This window comes from Protomyctophum bolini, assembly GCF_963924005.1.
Source record: "Protomyctophum bolini genome assembly, chromosome: 18".
NCBI classification, from domain to species: domain Eukaryota; kingdom Metazoa; phylum Chordata; class Actinopteri; order Myctophiformes; family Myctophidae; genus Protomyctophum; species Protomyctophum bolini.
In genome coordinates, this window is record NC_137879.1 from 27,420,805 (window position 1) to 27,435,257 (window position 14,453).

General features: G+C 42.2%; 1 protein-coding gene across 1 annotated transcript in view; it reads left to right on the forward strand.

The window, feature by feature from the left end:
- reep3b (receptor accessory protein 3b) overlaps window positions 1-14,453 on the forward strand; it is a 36,089-nt gene that overhangs the window by 79 nt on the left and 21,557 nt on the right. The window contains exons 1-2 of the mRNA XM_080788842.1: window positions 1-285; window positions 11,481-11,553. The exon at window positions 1-285 is cut by the window's left edge and continues 79 nt beyond it. Coding sequence (XP_080644968.1) covers window positions 254-285; window positions 11,481-11,553 — 105 coding nt within the window. The 5' untranslated portion in view covers window positions 1-253. The remainder of the gene's footprint in view (window positions 286-11,480; window positions 11,554-14,453) is intronic.

Here is a 14,453-nt window from a genome sequence, read left to right on the forward strand (position 1 = left end):
GGATAGATATTTTTCTTGGATGGCTGCAGAATAACAATCTAGTAAACGTGGATGTCGTTGGGATATGGTCGTTGTGGCTGAGATAACAACAGTGCGCTAGTATTTCCTTCTGTCGTCCTGGAAACGGAAAGTTTTGCCTGAAGTTTAAACGGAACGTCACCGACTGTTTATTTGGGCCTCTCTCTCACACACACGCACACCTTAACGTTTCATCTCTTCTTCAAACCCGAGCACAACGAAGAAGACCATCATCATGGTGTCCTGGATTATCTCGAGATCTGTTGTGTAAGTTAACAGTTTTTCCCCGTTTGATTAAAATACAAGATCACGCGACTGAGCTAAAGTTTGGCTTTACTTCGCCGCACGAACCTGTTGTTCCACAAAAATTACGTCATTTTAATCTGAAAAAGGTGTCGACGTGACGTGTGTCGACACTTCCTTTAGTTGACAACAGTGACATTTCTGTCGCGCGTTTGGTGTACATGTACATTATCTCTTAGCATGCTAGGCTAACGTGTTAGCTTCCTTTTGGCTAACTTTAGCTGTTGGAGACTTGGGCCACTGTGTTCCCATAACTTTACGTCTGTGTAAAAAACGACAACAACAATAATCTTGTATTGCATTAAAGCACAGGCGACTATGTAGCCATCCAGAAGGCTTGGAGTGTGTCGTTTTGCTGGACCATCAATGTCTTGTGCCTATGAAGTATTTGTTTCTATTTTTGTTTGAATGCTTTGCTAGCTATGAAGCTAACGTTACTTAGCTTATTGTTGTTTATGAGTGATGGCCTTGCACTCTTGTTGATGAATTAACCCATCACGATTACACCATGAAATCAAATCATGACTCCAAATTTAACTCAAGAGAATGGAAAAAAGGACGGAACACAAAATGAGCATTTCATAATTTAACACTCAGGAAGTTGCTGACTGTCTAGTCTTAAGTAAGTGGAAAGGTAGAATTTCACGTCTCAACATGTCCAACTGTGTCACTTCCATCTGTCACAGGCGGTATAAATAGTAAGCCAGCCCAGCACTGCCCAACTTACTATTGTTATCATGTTATAACTTATGACAGATGGGTATAGAGAGAATGTCTGAGTTGCGTATTTTGCCAGTTTATTGCCAGCATAGCAGGTTGATAGAATAGAACTGAGAGAGAAATTCCGATTTAGTCTTTTGGGAGAGAAAAGAACATGAGCAGAAAACAGCCACGTTATACCCACAGGTCCCTTTCTTTTCTTCCTGTCTGCGTGCCTGTGTCCCTATCTGCTCCATTTGTCTCTGTTCTGTTTACAGTCAGCTAGTTACATAATCATCCATCCCATGGAGGTTAGGAATGTCATGTGCTGGGCAGGGCAGGTGGGAGGGAGGGAGGGGGAAAAAAACATGAGTAGATACTAGATAGCAGTCTTCCTTTTTTCCTCTTATTCAACAATAAGAGAGGGTGTTCCCTGCTTCTTGAAGTCTAACATAAATCATCTTTATGACACATCTAAATGCATTTTATCTTTTCCTCCTTGATCATGCCTCATACCTTCCAACGTCCTTATTATTGTCTTTTAAATGTGTTACTAGTATGCTCTTACTTTGATTCGACCGGAACACATTCCCCTGCCACTGTAACTGCTGTTAAAATCCACGCTTCTTCTGAAGCCAAGGAGGAAAACGTACTGCAGCCGGCCAAATGTAGCCTGCTCTTTCTGCTTACTTGTGAAATGTACCCCAAGCACTTGCTGACACAGAACAAAGGATGGCCTGTTGGAATACACACGGACAGCAACCATGTAACTAAGATTGAGTGGGTTTCGTATGCTTTTTAAAGTCAAGATAACTGTGGGTTTCAAAATGTCATACAGCTCAATATGTCACATCTAAAGTATATAGGCTGATGTGACATATTGAGCTGCATACCCTAAAGGCGTAGGTAATGTTACATGCTATGATTAAATATGTCTGTTGAGAAAAAATGGCCCATATGGTTTCGTTTTACAAGCATGTAGCATGCTATCACTTCATTTCATGCTAATGATAGTGAATTTAAAATGGGAGCAAATCTAGACAAGCCAAACTATTCCCCAAATTTATGACCGCTGTCTCACTTGCATGAACTCGTAAATCTAAAGGAAGCTCAACAGAAATAGAATGCTACGTGGATTGTTGTCTAAATGCATGCAGTAGGCACTCTACTTATATGCAATTATGCTGGAGTAGAGATCCTGGTTTCCTAAATTATGGGTCATGACCCAAAATGGACCACATACTTAAGTTCTGGTGAGCCTACCTTTACAAGCAATATAAGGATATGGGAAGAACACATTCAAAAGTACCAAGTAAAAAATAGGCTAGACGCTGCCTAAACGTATTTAACAGTCTTTTGGAAGGAATGGTGCCATCATTTATCTTTCTGTCACTTTTCCATGATCTGAAAAATACTTAGCATTTTTCCTGGGCTGCTAAATTCTTTGGCCGGCCATGGTGGCTACGTGACATGCACTTTTTATCCTTTTTTAAATCACTTGGGCATGTGCTCTTAATTTGAAAGAATTAAAGCCACAGGGGAAAAAAATCATAATCTCCACATATAATTGAATATATCCATCTTGTTTTGGAATCTTGTCCTTGTGCTCATCTTTCTTTCTTTTTTCTTTTACTTTTTTATTATTTGCATGAGTTTGTCTAGGAAGTGTGCTGCTGCTGAAATGTTAGGAGTCCTGGAACACAGTTTGTACAGTGAAGCTTAATCCCTTATGGCAGATTGATTTGTCTGCCTGCTAGTCACAAGATGTAGTTTTCTCAGCAGAGTGTGAAGAACAAGTCTTTCAGGGTGGTGCAGGCCAGGGTGTGCATTCTCTCGCACAGGGATGTGTCATATATCGCTTTAGGATACAAAGCTTGTTGGATCCAAAAAGTCAGCCTTTCAAGAATTTTGAAAATCTAGTCGGCCTGGAATAAGTTTTACAGCGTGGCTCTGCGCGAGGCTAGCCGTCCATGAAAGGGTCTGTGTGTCTTACTGTCTTTTTGCCTGGAGCTAATCCAGATAAACAGCGCCAAACTTTGTATGCACACTGCTAGTAGGCCACAGATGTAGCTCCACACATTATCCTTCACATTTGTTTATACTTAAATATGTATTTATTTACTTTTCTATTTTATAATGGAAGTCAATGGGAATGAGAAGATGATCATGCTGAAACCTTGCTTAAATTTGCTGGTCACATATAGTCCAAGGTCTATATTGGAGCCACGTCATTTCTATGTGGATCTATACCGGGATCCACATAATTTCCTAGTTCTAGTATCTAAGGGATAATGGCCCGGGCCATTGTCTCCACCAGGCCGAAGGCATGGGGAGAGAGTATGTTTTGCACTCCGTCCGTGTGTCTGTGTGAGTCCGTCAAGCCGTATCTGTCCGATATTTCATATTCCATCCTAACATTGGCTTTCAAAGTTTGCAGGATTGGCCCGTTTTGAACAAAAAGCCTCAAATCATGAACGCAACGTGCAATTTACGTGAAATCTTTCACAGACTTTCCTACTAGGCTAAGGAATATATCCCACCGTTTTCACATTGGCCTGTTATAGCGCCACCAACAGGTGTATTTTTGTAAAACACATTTTTGGAACAAAATGCCTCAAATCATCCAATTGCCATCCAAGGCATAAGGATAAAGGGCACCCTTTTCACATGTGGCCTATAAATTCCAATGTTCAAAATAATATCCCAAAGGAAAATAATGGCAAATTGACTCATTTGTTGACTAGGGTTCATGACATTCACTCTGATTTTGCACTTTGTAAGTAGCTCTGGTTTAACAGTGTCAATTAAATGCATTGTAAATTGTAATAGTTGTCAAGTGACAGCAGTTTAATAGTTTCTCAATAGTACTCATTTGGAAGACATTATAAATGATAGATTCTTGAATAAATAATACAGCATGGGTGAATGTATTTTGTACATTTACAGTTTGTTCAGGGGCCTTTTTAATCTGTTATTATTGCGGGCCATCAAGCCAAAAAAATATACAAGCCTGTGCAAACACACTCAGGTGTAAAGAAGCCCCTTGAGCTATACTATATCACTATACTTGTGTATCAGTTATTAAAACGTGTAGCATCTTGCTGCCTGTTTAAGCATATCGTGTACCTTCCTCTCACTGACACGTGGAAAGACTTTCTTTTGATTGACATCTGCCATTTATTTTCCCATAAGAAAGTCCTCTAGAGATGGACAGACTTGGACGGCAGCCAGTCCCATGTGCTGGGGCAGCAGTTCTCCCAACAATTCCCTCCCTGTGTTTTTAGAGGAAAAGTCATGTAATCAGGTTCTCCATCCTGAAGCTCAAACCAGATGGTGGGAGCCCAGATCTTAAGAGATCTTAAGATATTCTCTCTCTCTCTCTCTCTCTCTCTCTACCTCTCTCTACCTCTCCCAGTCGTCTCTCCTCCTCCCTACATCTGGCTCTCTGTCCATGCTCTGTGCACGCCAGGAGCCTCAGTGGGTGTACGGTGTCAGGAAACCAGGGAAGTTAACCCTGAGCCCAGAGTTAAGGCCCATCTAAAGGCAGGAGAGGAATATTTTCTCAGCTGCATGCGGAGAGGGAGGGGGGTGTTGAAATCAAGAGATGGGGAATAAGGAGAAAAAAAAGGTGGAGGCATTGGTGGAAATGGAGAGATCTGATGGGAAGAGGGAGGGAAGGAGGTAGGTGTGGGAAGAATGAAGGGAGAGAGAGGGGCCCTACGTTTACAAGTGTAGGTCTAGTTTCCTTTTTGTGAGTACGAGGTTCATGGATAAACACACACACACACACACACGCACACACACAATGTGTGATTCACAGCTAGGGGCGAATGGCCAGCGAGGCTGTTTTTCACTCTGGCTCAGTCCCAGTAGGATGAGGACAGGTACACAAAGGTCATGACATGACAAATTGGACGCATATGTCAAAAACATTGTCCTTTTTACACCAGAGCCTTTGAGTTCAACAGAGCTGGCTTGTGGGACCAAATTCCACACACACACACACACACACACACACACACACACACGTACAAAATATGGAAAGAGGAAAGGAATGTGCTTGCTTTACCATGAACATTTGACACAAACCTAGATCAAGGCCTAATTCTGCTGTTAATTAACCATTAACTACTGAAATTAAATGATTTCGTGAAATTCATATCCAAAATAATGGACTGACTTACTTGATGACTTTAGATGATATATTTATTCCATTAGTGCATGACAAAAGAGGAACAACGCATTTGGTAAAGGGTGCTTCATCGGGTTCATCATCACTCATGAACAATGCGGTCGTCCTTGCTCTCGTGCTTCATACCAAGGTTGTATGACCTACAGGATAATTGTCTTGTCTAATGGACTGTGTTAATTATTTGAAAGATATATGGGTTATGTTTAGTTAATGTATAGACGTTCTATGGGTTTGTGTTTTGAGTAGTACACACACATGTTTCTCTGCCCCTCTGCAGATTATGATGCACACAGCACTGACAGCAGGTCAGAAGCCAGTATCTCTCCATTAGCTTGCCATAGAACCTTTTTATGGAGCTTGGACTTAGCAGTCAACAAACTTGAACAAAGAATCAACACAATATTGCTGTTACTGTATCAGAAAGTAAGGACGTTGATATATGGACAACAGTCATGGTGGATCAAAGTTTGCCACAAAAGCACACTGAATTTCACTGTTTTTTCATAATACTACTTTAAACTATGTTTTGACACTTTTAGTAAGTAAAATCACAAGTCTTTAACATGAGCTATAGCAGCTAAAACCTCTTGACCTTATTTTATACGTCGACTACGGTAGTTGAAAATCTTTGAAGTTGAAGATCTGTAGATCTGCTAATTAAAAACATATTTTTGGTATACATTACTTTTGCATATAATAACATTCCAAAAATAGGGACACCTATTTGAAATAGTTAACTTCCATGGTGTTTTTAATGCTGTCGTTGAGCTTGCTGCTATTGATGTTATTGTTGACACACTTTTGGGCGCACCATTGTGTGGGTGCATGGCATGCATGGAGGCTGGGCCCAACAGTCCAGTGAAGTCAATGCAAATTAGGAGCAATCAAACACAAATACCTGTTATTAGTCACAACATCAACAACAGCAGGCCTTTTTATTAGCTTGAATAAGACCTGCAAGCCCTGCACTTAGGCTTTCAAATGACTGCCTTGGAGAGGATCGAGGCTAGCCTGTCTGGTTTGTGCACTGTGCAGTGCTGCTGTGCTTCAGAACCGTACTGTTGAAGAGAGATGGAGAGAAATGTTGAGAAACTGTGACTGGCTGGAACATGTGTTACAAGGGCTAGGGGCACAGAGAGAGATGAGAACAGACGACAAAAAAGAATTGACTCGAGAGAAATGCAACGATACACAGAGAGGGAGAGTGAGAGACGAGATATCCAGCAGTACTGCTGTTTCCATAGCAACAACAGGAAAATAAACTGCCTTGGCTCTCCGCTCCTCGCCTGGTTCTGCCCTTGCTGGGCGTTTGTGTGTGGGTGTTGGGTTTGGGTTGTGGGTGAGGTATGAAGGGAGTGCTGGAGCTGGTGTGTAGAGAAAGTGTAGGTGTTCGTAAAGAACCTACTGTATAAAACAAGACAGGGAGAGGCAGCACGAGGATGCGGTAATAACACGTGAAAAGAATGACAGAAAAAGGGAGAGACACAAAGAGAAGCAGCAAACCTCAGAGATAGAAAGGGAAGGTGGGTGCTGCAGAGGAAAGGGGTAGAGTGAGGAGAAAGAGCAGACAGAGATTGGACGCCTGGGCCTCCTGTTGCATAAACACATGTCCTGAGCTGAACTCCTCTGGGAGACGCTGCCGAGAACCTACTGGAAAAAATACCCCCCAAAAAATGTTTCCTCGTTTCAACTTGTCGCGTCTCTACTGTAGGCGGGCGAGGCAGAGCATTTTTTTTACTGTAAATTGATTTAGGCGGGGGAGAGGGAGGTCCCACATTGCCTGCGATTTAACAAACGTGTCTCCCATTCCCATCTATTCTGTCCAGAGGACTATTTCTTCCATGTGTTTCTGGGGTTTATTTTTTTGGTAAGGCTTGTTCCAGCACCTTGTAAGCAGCAGTGAGAGATCCGGTGTTATGTGATGGGAGACTGCAGAACGTCCATGTGTAGATGCAATACATCACACAACATAAAAATGGTTTATAATATATAAACCATTTTTAAAATAAAGTCTGCATTCATCTATAATAGGGATAGGGTTACATTTTACACGTGATTTAAAATTATTACAAATCTGTTTTAAGAGAGGTAATTTTAAACAGAAAGAGAAGGCATTTTCATTCAAAAAATGTTTGATTGTTTCCGTAACATTGCGTGTCGTTTACCAGTGTTTCTGATCTCCGATCTCCGATCTCCGATCTCCGATCAGATGTTGGGGGACGGGAGGGCGGGGATATGAAACATTAGAGAGATGATCACAAGTTAAACTCATGGAAGTACCCATAGATTCCCAGTGGGTGTCAGTTCACCAAGCCCCCCGGGATAGCCTAGTATTTCTATTTGAGGAGCTTCTCGTGTGCTCTCCGCTTGCCGTCTCATCCTCATCTCCTCTCCATTTCTCCTACCATGCCAGGTTGAATTGTAGGTCAGTTTAAATTTGGTAGCGGAAACCTCAGCCCTGGCTGCGAACTTGGCCATTATAAATAAGATCACGCCTTTCTCAATCTCTCTCTCTCTTTCTGTGTTTCTCTGATTCTTTTTTTTTATCGGGAATACTAGTGTTGCTAATTGCAATGTCAGAGAGGGACTCTGCAGAGACAGGTCAAGTAGTCATGAGTCATAACATGACATCTACATCAGTCAACACAGGTGCAGGTATCCATATTGATAATGAACCTTCCCACCCATGACAGTGAGGCTGTGACTCATCTCAATATTTATTGTGTTATTATAGTGTCATTCTTTCAAAGTTGCCCTTAGTTGGCAATTGTACTGTTTGCTATGGAATATTTATTTAGGCAGTCGCCGTGCATCACGTAGCGAGCTTTATAATGAAGTAGTATATGGCGTAAATACTAATCGATTTTGTTGATTATATAAATCCATAGCTGCAGCCCTATCGGAATGGAATTGGAGACATTGTAATTATGTGGTCATCACACTACCCGGGCCGGTCATCTGCCTGCATGCTGGCCTGGGTCAGATCACTGTGTAGATAACGGCCTGGTAATTAAAGTGCTACTACTGTGTCTGTAAGTGTAAGGCAAGCCTATCTAAACTGTATGTCTGTTTCTCCAGATGGATTCAGATAAGCACTGTATATACTAGGAGCCACACTATACTTACTACCGAGGTTATACGGTTTCTTCTGCTTATTGTTTTTATTGTCTAGGATCGAGATGAGAAACAATTCTCTCTGGCTTCAAGACCCAGCCTCATTAAAACAATTGGATGCGGAGCTCTCCATTACTTTATGGTTACTACTTCTAGAAGGAAAATCAATTGAGCACGGTCTGACTCTGTTTAATACAATAAACGGCACATTTTACAAGCGTTCACGGTAAATACTCTGCCATGGGCCTATATCTATATGATGAAATGTCTTCACTGTCTGCAACATGGAAAGATAGCAAAAACAAGTGTAGGCTTAGAATGGTATAGTGAGTGGTTTGTATGTGGATCATGAAGAATATCTGGCTACTACATACATTCTGATCAGACTTTTCTGATCAATATATCTTACTTATATTTTATACTCTTACTTAATACTACTATTAAAGGCCTACAATCTTCAGTCAAGTGGAACAGTAAACAAATGTCAGTGGAAAAATTTGTCACATTAATTTCACATTGTACTTTGTGTATTTCAAAGTGCGTGTGTGTTAAGGGTGTCATTTTTTCCCCCCAGCATCCGCTGCCTATCGTTTACTCAGGGCCAGCTCCCTTGCTGCTTTTAAATCCACAAATCCTGTACCTGCCAGTGTGATGTATGGTGCTGTGCTACCGATCGACCCGATTCACTAACGTGCCGCTCTCTTTCACTAGACAAAAGCTAGTGTTTCAGCTGGAGGAGGGTTGTGCACGTGCCTGCCTGTGCATGCGTCTGCATGTGAACTTGCTCTACTTGCCTTAATAGGTAACGTGAGTCACCAACACTGGAGTTGTTGGATGGTGCAGCAGGGTAAAGTTCAAACCCACCACCGTCCGTGCGTGCGAAACAACAGCTCATTGGACTGTTGGCAGTATACTAGTATAGATAGCCACCTGTTCATATATTTAAGAGCAGTGTTTCCCAACCTTTTCTGGACCAGCAGCCACTTAAGAAACACTTGAATGTTCGTAGCCCACCCATCAGACCACTTAACATGACAGTGTAGTAGTGTACTGCTCTCCTGGATAAGATCTAAATTGTTATGTTAGAGGTTAGTAGCTTGTGTTTGTCCGTTTTTAGTTTTTCTTTCATAAAAGGTGGTATTTGAAAGACAAAAAAGAGGCCGCCCACAGCCACACACTGATATAGCCAAAGTGCCAAGAATTTATTATAGGATTATATTGTTTTTCTGTCAGACTTTCTGACTGGTGACTACTAGTGTTTGTTTGTCTCAATTCACTATTCCACAACATTGTGAGAGGATTGTTTTTAAATGGTGTTTCTGATGGACCTTACCATCGAATTGCAGCATTATCTTGGTCTTTGTTTTGAAGTTGGTTAACTTAATATTTTTTTGAGGACATGTCCGAGGTGAAAAAGATTGGATCACTGCGAGAACCACCACAAATCGGATCCCGGGCATACAGGCGCTTTGAGTTCCAACGTCACTCGGCTGTGCGGTGTCAGAGTTGCTGCATGTTCGTCACGACAAAATTCAAAAGATCTAGGGCTCTGTACCTCAGAAAGAAAATGCCTCATGACACCACCACTCCACCAGGGAGGTGAAAAGCTGGAAATAAACCAAACAAAGCCTGGAGAGGTCCCAGTAATGAAGTTGAGTGTTGAGTGTGCAGGCCAGTGGGAACAGCCTCTCCTATTCAGTGTGCTGTCTGCATACTCTGACTGTGTGTACGGTTGCAGGGAACACGCTGTGCTGTATAAATGGTAACCTCTCTCAGCCAGTGGGTACTGAGCCAGAGAGAGGGGGCGGGCGGGGTGGTGGTGGAGTTGGGAGTTAGAGGAGAGAGAAAGTGTGGGGGAGTTGAGAGATGGAGGGAGGAAAAAAGGCAGTGGAGAGAGGAGGTGGGGTAAAGAGAGAGAGAGTGAGGGGGGGCTGAGAAGTAGGGAGTGTCCTAGTATGCAATTGTTGCTTCCAACAGGCCTGACTGCAGAACCATTTTAGACTGACTGACTGACTGACTCTCTCTCTCTCTCTCTCTCTCTCTCTCTCTCTCTCTCTCTCTGTCACACACATCTGTCAGAGTCAGAATATATGGAACTCAGCTGAGAGGAAAGTGGTTGAACAGACTGCCCTTGTTACTGTGTGTGTGTGTGTGTGTGTGTGTGAGTGTGAGAGAGAGACTGGGAATTTCATGAGTCTTTTTAGTACTTGTGTGCATGCGTGTGCCGTGCACGCCAGTATGTGTTGTTCTTCACACTGCAGTCTAGTGAAAGCACATCTTTGTTACTGTGAGCAGCTATCAGGAGACCATATACAGTGACCACTCGACCGTCCACAAAGCTGTCTACTTCTACTCTCTACTGTCCTGAATCTGGCCATATCTATACTTAACTGCACACTGGTATCGCTCATCGAAAACTGGCGATCTACAAGCTCACATCCCGCCGCAAGGCACGGGTTTCTGGTGCCTTGGACATTAGCTATATAGACGTACCGTAGCCAAGCTTCCTCAAAGCATGATTAAAGTTGGCCGAATATTTATCATTTGAACTACGCATCTAATGCCAGTATTGTTGCTGAAACCTATTATACCAGAATGGGGGTGGGGTTGACAGTCACACATGTGGAACGCCCACAAAATGACTCCCAGAAGATTGCAGAGGAAACAATGATTCATTATATTATGCAGCGTTTTTTCAGAGACTGGGTCAAGACCCAGAGCGCCATCACACAAAGATGAAGATAAGAGAGAAAATGATTCTTGGGCTAGGCGGCTCACGCTCCTCGACTGGGAAATTGGAAGAAATATTTGTATGCAAACGTCATATAGTCTGGCAAAATGGGTTTTTTATTTTGTATGTTTTTTTTTGTGCAGAAGAGAGCAAATAATTGAAGGAAAGGGAAGAAAAGAGAACATGTGTACATCACACTTGGAGTCGAGCTGTGAGATACTCGCTCCAAGACTGTGGAGAAACTTTTAAACAGACTTGAGAAGTTGAGATCAGCTGATATAGAAATATCATATGAAGATAATGGCTCTGTCATACTGGCAAATGATACACATTTGTTGAGTTAAAAACAGACGTCTTAAGTATTATCACATAATTGATCAATTATTTATTTTACTGACCGTCTTCTCCCTCTCTCCCCACCAGGCTAATGTTTGGGACCCTGTATCCTGCATACTACTCTTACAAAGCAGTCAAGACCAAAAATGTTAAGGAATATGTAAGTATTGCACACACGCACGCACGCACGTACGCACGTGTGCCTGCTTTGGCCCTTTTTTTGTGTGAGCATTTGTGTAACTCACTGTCACGATCTACTTACAGTCTTAAACATAAAACGGCTTCTTGATTATTGGATGTGTGTGTGTGTGTGTGTGTGTGTGTGTGTGTGTGTGTGTGTGTGTGTGTGTGTGTGTGTGTGTGTGTGTGTGTGTGTGTGTGTGTGTGTGTGTGTGTGTGTGTGTGTGTGTGTGTGTGTGTGTGTGTGTGTGTGTGTGTGTGTGTGGGGAACACTACCTTCGGACATACCTTGTCTTGTTCTTCATACTACGAGTTCAGGCATGTGGAAGAATGGTGGTGGTACCTTCCTCTCAACTCATTTGCTTTTCTCTGACTGTCTGTGTTTCTTTCTCTGTTATTTATGAGCCACAAGGCCAAACAGTCCTTGCGGGCTGTTCCTCTGTTTACACTGAGCTGACTCTCAGGCAACCGGGAGAGGCTCCCTGTTTGCCTGTGTTTTGTTCAAACTGAGGCGACATAGATTATGGTCCGAAACATGTGTCCATCATGATTTAATGAATCATATATGGGCTATAAACCATTTAAAAATGAGTTTTTGCGACCGCAGGTCGCATTTACTATGAAAACGTGCATGTCAGTCTGTCCGTCCGTCACCCCATGCCTCCATATATGGTCAGGTAGGAAGGCCGGATGGAGGTAGGAAGGTAGGAAGAGTTTAAGGGTGCAAAGAATAGGTGTCATTATATCTGCTGCTGCTGCTGCCATCCATCCATCCAGACATTTATAGCAAACAATGGCACACCTGTCTTTACACTGTTGTCATGTAGAGAGAGAGAGAGTGAAAGTATGTGACACCTAAATGGGACTTTGACTTTTAGAGCTACTTTTAAACACACGTGTCATTACAATGAAGAAGTACTGTATATTGAAAACCCCCTATGGTGGTGTGGAACGCGTGTTTTGAATTTGAAGTCGGAGGGGTTTTGGAATGAATCCCTCATTTAGCATTTTGTGTTTTTACTAGGTTATCTATTCTATTCCCAAAGCAAAGTGTTATCAAACTACTAGATTCAGTATTCCTGTAGCAATAATGTAATTATTATTTATTATATTATTATTTACATGATCAGTTTCTAAAGGAAGCAGTAGGGTAGGTTTGTAAGTGGAGCTGTTCTCAACACCTTGCATTAGAAGTGCCCAGATGACTATAGATATAGATGACATCAATAATATTTCACCAGTAGTCATGACTTCTCAATACCAGAATGCAAAAAACGATCTTGTGAGAATGTTCTCATCAAGTTAAGTTGGGTCTACATGTCATGATTTCGGCTTTGGAGCTTGGCGTGCCGTGATACAGACTATTGTTACCTCCTGCTATTAGAGGCATGGAACCTTTTTCTAAGATGCATTATGATATGGGTGGGGACTGTTTTTGCTCTCCGTTTCTAATCTCAGTCAGGATTTCTTCCACTTGCACACTCTCATTCTTGCTTTATTTTTGCCTTTCTCAGTCCATTTCTCTACATTTAACTCATTATAACTTGGTTTCTTTACAATTTACAGTTTGGGCATTTAGCAAAAGCTCTTATCCAGAGTGACTTAAAAGTGTATAACTACTATAAATGTTAATGGCAGTCAACGTGTTCAAAGTGTGAATCAGAGTTGCTTCTATCCACCCTTCTCTCCCCTCTATTTGGGCCAGGCTTATTTCTTTGGCTCTCCTTTCCTCTCTCTCTCTCTCTCTCTCTCTCGCTCTCTCGCTCTCTCTGTCTCACTGTTTCTACCCCTGTGTCCTCCATCTCCTGCTGTGTTTCAGTCTTCTGCTCTCTGCCTGAATGACAAATTAATCAGATCCTAAACTCTAGAAAGAACAGGACTCTCGCAGACAGCATGCATAGTATATGTTTCACTGAGTCTAATTTTACTCCGTTTAGATGAAATCCGTTCAGGAACCCATACCATATTGTGCTCTGGTAACAAGACTCTGTGTCTGTCTGTGACACGATGTTTGTAACCTCCGAAATAAAGCAAGGTCAGAGCTTTAAGGTTATTTCCAATAAGTGTCGTAGTTCAATAATGAATTACACTGCGTTGCTTTGGATGCACTGTTGCTCCATCTGTATGTGAGAGCCAGTCCTCCCTGGGCCGTCAATATGCGACAAAATCCTTAATTTATCATTATTTATGAATGAAATGATTCTGCATGCATCAATTTATAATGCTAGCATATGTTTAACTGGTAATAACAAGACATACTCGATACCCATTTCGGAATTGGGATGATAGCTCATATCACATCTCTCTGCCCCCCCTCTCTTTGTCTCTCTGCCTCTCTCTCTAACCTCTGCTAACAAACTAGCAAGCTGTACCCTTCAAACGCTCTGACAGCCAGCCCAGCATGTACTGTCCATACAACAGAATAGATTGGGGTAGGTTGTAGAGTGTACCGTGCAACACGGTGAACAGCGAGTTTTCCTATGTTATTTTAGCAAAGGTGCCAAACGTTGACTCTCACATAGTTTTATCGAAACGGAGGTTTCCCTTGGGCGTCGATCGTATCAGAGTCACTCCTTTTGCCAAGTACAATAAATCTGCAGGAATGTCTCTTGGTGACAACCGTGCATAGACACATGCTACAAAAACCATGTTTTACTGTGTTGATGCTACAAAGCTAACAGCACTTGACATGCTGTGTGTGCAGTGCTATCTCTACAAGATATTAGTCATATTTTATATACTGTGTGTGTCTGTGTGTCTGTGTATGTCTACATTAGGAGAACTACTCCAAATGTTTCTTAAATCAGCCATATGTGGCCATTCCATTCCATGTCAAATTCCAACACAAGCACACCACTTTAGCAGCCATTAGCAGAGATT